At 42.1% G+C, this 4,020-nt stretch overlaps 1 protein-coding gene across 3 annotated transcripts in view; it reads right to left on the bottom strand.

Moving 5' to 3' along the window:
* tmem117 (transmembrane protein 117) overlaps window positions 1-4,020 on the bottom strand; it is a 36,286-nt gene that overhangs the window by 4,033 nt on the left and 28,233 nt on the right. For all 3 annotated transcript variants that reach the window (XM_020622554.1, XM_020622537.1, XM_020622546.1), the window contains 2 exons: window positions 3,441-3,538; window positions 1,341-1,500 (listed from right to left, as the gene is read on the bottom strand). In XM_020622554.1, coding sequence (XP_020478210.1) covers window positions 1,341-1,500; window positions 3,441-3,538 — 258 coding nt within the window. The remainder of the gene's footprint in view (window positions 1-1,340; window positions 1,501-3,440; window positions 3,539-4,020) is intronic.

The following is a 4,020-nucleotide window of genomic DNA, read 5'->3' as shown; positions in this document are numbered from 1 at the left end:
CCGCCAGTGCACAGGCCTTGTTAAGTTAACTCAATTCATAAATAACTGTAGTAAATGTGCTTGCTGTACATGGTGCAGAAAATGAGAAGGGCCTCCCATACACAAATCCATGCAAGTGGGGATTGATATACAGTCACGTCAAAGAGAGAGGGTGCCACAGGTCTGTCCAGCTCAGAAAGTCAAACAGAGATGTCAAAATAGGGAGCATGTACTTCATGTCACATCAGGTCTGTGGCTGAAAGCGGGACATGATATGCTCAGGAAGCTAAAAAAGCTGACCTCTGCAACACACTGGCATTTCTGTGAGGAAACCCTCCCATACTGTAGGCTGAGCTGTTCCAGTGTGTCTGCATAATCACAATAATTGGGTAAATGAATGAGAAAAACACCACAGTGTGAAGTAATTACTGTCTCGAGCAGCTAGACGCTCTACTTAAAATAATGAATTGTTACAATAAATAAGTCTAGAATCACTTTTAGTGGTATAGGTGCTCTAATACAGATTACCATGGGAATTATATTGGTGTCCTTGCCAGGTTTCTGTGGTGTATTTGTAATACTAGATGTTTTCCCATGCAATTGCATGCTCTTAGTAATTAGCAGAATAAACAGAGTAGAAATTTATATTTAGGAGATACCAAATATTAGTCTGGTAACATCTCCTCTAATATCCACCAACAAGGCCTTTTGAAATATGTCCATTATGTGTTTAGAGGAGCCATGTGAAATTAGGCTTGCAGTCAAAGCACATACTGTACATGACTGGCCTGCGGTTCTTAGCACCCAGCTGGTGGTGTGAAGAAAGAAAGAAGAATAAAGAAAGAAAATCGCCTTTTCCCAACACTCTTTTTTTTTTGCCTCAGTACAGTTATGTGCTTTTTGCCCAGACAAACATATTAGCATATTCATGAGCCACTGACACAGGCTTTACTGATGTACACTCTCCTGTGGGAGGAGGACACTGGGTGGGAAAAAAGAGGGAAAAAGAGCGAGAAAAACTCCAATCTTTTGAGCCATCATTAAAGAAAATAAACTAGGCTCATGGGGGAGTAGAAAAGAAGAGATAAGTTCATGACTGAGGTCTGGGAAAGAAGGATGGAGGGACTTGAGGAGAGGGAGATAAACAACGGTTTGTATATGACTATGTGTGTGTGCTCATGCAGTTGTGCTCATGCCAACTGAGAATGATCAAACAGCCCTCTCGCTACCGCAGTGCCCCATTGATGAATAGGAAGAGAGGGGGGAGGAAAGGGAACTGGCAAGAGCAGTAAGGGGAGTAAACCAAGATCCCAGCTCTCGTTTTTTTTCCCCCGTTAATTGGCCACAGGGGAGCGGTCTACCTGCATTACAATGAGAAGGTCGAAGACCAAAATGAAGGAGGCCAGGAACGCTCTGGAGACCTCATCACTAGGCAGGAAGCCTCGGTTCAGGTTGTCCCAGCTGATCCAGTCAGTACTGATGACCAGAACCACCACCGATGTCAGAGAGATGAGTACTGTCCTGCAGGAGAGAGCAGAGGAGAGGAGGGGAGACAAGAGGAGATCAGAGAAAGGGCAGGAAAGTGATAGAGAAGAGATGAAATGGAAGGGAGGAGAAGTAGGAGGAAGAGTAGGGAAGAGCAGAGGGAAAGGGCATGAAAAGGAAAAAACAGCACGAGAGGAAGGAAAGAAATCAAGCACAGGAGAGGACAGGACAGTAACGAAAAAGCAAGTCAGGAAGGTGGGAAAGGAAGAAGACGAGTAGAGAGGATGGAGGAAAAGGAAGGAAGGAGATGTCAGGAGGGGACACAAGTGGAAGGAAAATGGAGGGTGAGGAAAAAAGAAAAAGGAAGCAGAGAGCATAGAAAAGAAAGAGGAGGAAATAAGGAAGGAAGGAAAAAGAAATGGCAGGAGGAGAGGGGGGACGAGGACAGGAAAGGGCAAGGAAAGAAAAAGAAGAACAGGATAAGAAGAAAATGTAAACAGGACAGATGAATGAGGGAAAAGGGAGGAGGAGAAGAGGGAAGGAAAGAAGAAAACTAAGCAGTCTAAAATCTAAAAGTGACGCATAAAAAAGTACCAGACCTTGAAACAAAAATTTTAAAATTTCAGTCAAAATAACATTGTGTATCTTGGAAGACAAAGAGCTCACCCATGTCAAAAACAAGAGAAGATCAATTAAGCACAACTCAGTTTCTCTGCTGATAGACTCGGTAATATATTGAACAACAATGTATCTTGGATTGGAAAAATGGGAGCAAACGAAGCTTCCAAAAAGATGAAAACTGCATCCATTTGCTTGTGCCACTGCCTACATATTTTCATGTACAGTATGTACACGGAAATAAGTTGTTTATGTGACACGGTTGTAATTCTGCATCCAGTGCTTACTGGAAAATGTCTCAAGCATCTGAAGAGAGGCAAAATGACAAGGCTGGTGTTTTGTCTGAAAGTCACCCAGTGATTACTGCGCTGTTGTGTGTGCTCTCATAACACACGTCGCCTGGCTGCACTGCAGATAGCGAATGCCAGTTATGGACATACATTTTGAGGGTTTTAATTATTCTACAATGTGATTCTTTCCCTCAGCAACAGCCAGATTTTGGCAGTACAATGTGACGAGCCTTCAGCACATATTGACAAGATATATTCAGCAACACATTATCAATCATAGTTAAGTCTGAATTTCACATGATAGCTCGTCCAAATCCAGCATTGACTGTGGCAGTGCGAGTCAGGGCATCCATCAATAAAATGAAAGGCTGCAGAAAAGTCACAGAACAATTCATCTGCTTGCATTCTAATCGCAGGTGAATCAGTTTTGTGAATGATAGTGTTTAACACCACAGCCAAACTGTCTTTGAAGTTTGAGATGTCTGGAGCTCTCTGTGCGCATATCAAACAGATGTCAAGCCATTTCGTTTAATCATATCCGCTTCTTCACATGGACTTTACTTCTCACTATGACCCTAAAATGAGCCACTGGAGATGGCGTTACATTCGTCATATCTGACAGATCGCACTGAGCCACTTTGCTGAATGAATACCACTGAGGAAATTGTGGTAAAATGCATCTAAACAGGGAACACTTGGTTTTTTATTAATGGGCACATCAAACATGGTTTGTAGCATTTGTTTAGCAGTTATTTAAGGGTCACAGCTTGTGGTACATGAAGTAAAAAGCAGGGCTATGGTTCGCCTCGCGACCTTGCTGTGTCCATTGATTTTCAACCTTTTCTTCTAATTAAAGGTGCTGACACCGAGTGAGGGAAGAATAACGTGGTTATTGACTGCATGTAACCCTGCAACAAGCTGGAGAGACACATAAGCATGCACAAGTACACAATCTCCCAAGCCTCGTAAGAATATTGCATTCAGTACGCTAGCAGTGAGAGAAAAGTGCCCTGAAATCATATTATGTGTGTCTCAGACATTTTATCTCAGTTTAATAAGACAACATACCAGAAGAGAACAATCCTGTTGTTGCCTTGTTTCCAGAACCTTCTGGCAGCTTTGCCCCAATCTGGGTAGTGCTGGTCCTGGAGCATCATATCTGTCACCTGCAGAAAGGAACGTGCATAAAATTACTGAATTAGTTTATTAAGATAGGATGTAGAGGAGGTTCAACCTGTCTCAGCTTACCATAAATAATGGGGAAAGAGGGAGAGACAACTACCCTGTTCCTGTTTATATGTAACAACAATGTCTACCAGTACCCGTGAGGCTCACTAATTAATACAGTATATCTTGTTTGCTTATTCTGTACAAAATTAAAATGTGAAAAATGACAATTTGTGGTTTTACATGGGTTTTAATGATTCCATTTCTTGCTCTGAGTAACCTGGAAATCACTTCTCACACTTTTGTACAAATTAAAAGAAAGACAATGTGTTAATTAGTGAGTTTTAGAAGTGCTGGTAATAGTCACTGGACAGTGCCAGACTAGCTGCTTCCCCCTGCTTTTAATCTGTACTAAGTTAACAGTGTCCTAGATGTGGCCTCATATTTGATGGACACACACGAGGGATGTAAATCTTAAAAC

Source organism: Monopterus albus, unplaced genomic scaffold, assembly GCF_001952655.1.
Source record: "Monopterus albus unplaced genomic scaffold, M_albus_1.0 scaffold7.1, whole genome shotgun sequence".
Lineage (NCBI taxonomy): Eukaryota > Metazoa > Chordata > Actinopteri > Synbranchiformes > Synbranchidae > Monopterus > Monopterus albus.
Note: the sequence above shows the minus strand (reverse complement) of the source record. Positions and strands in the feature narration are given on the sequence as shown.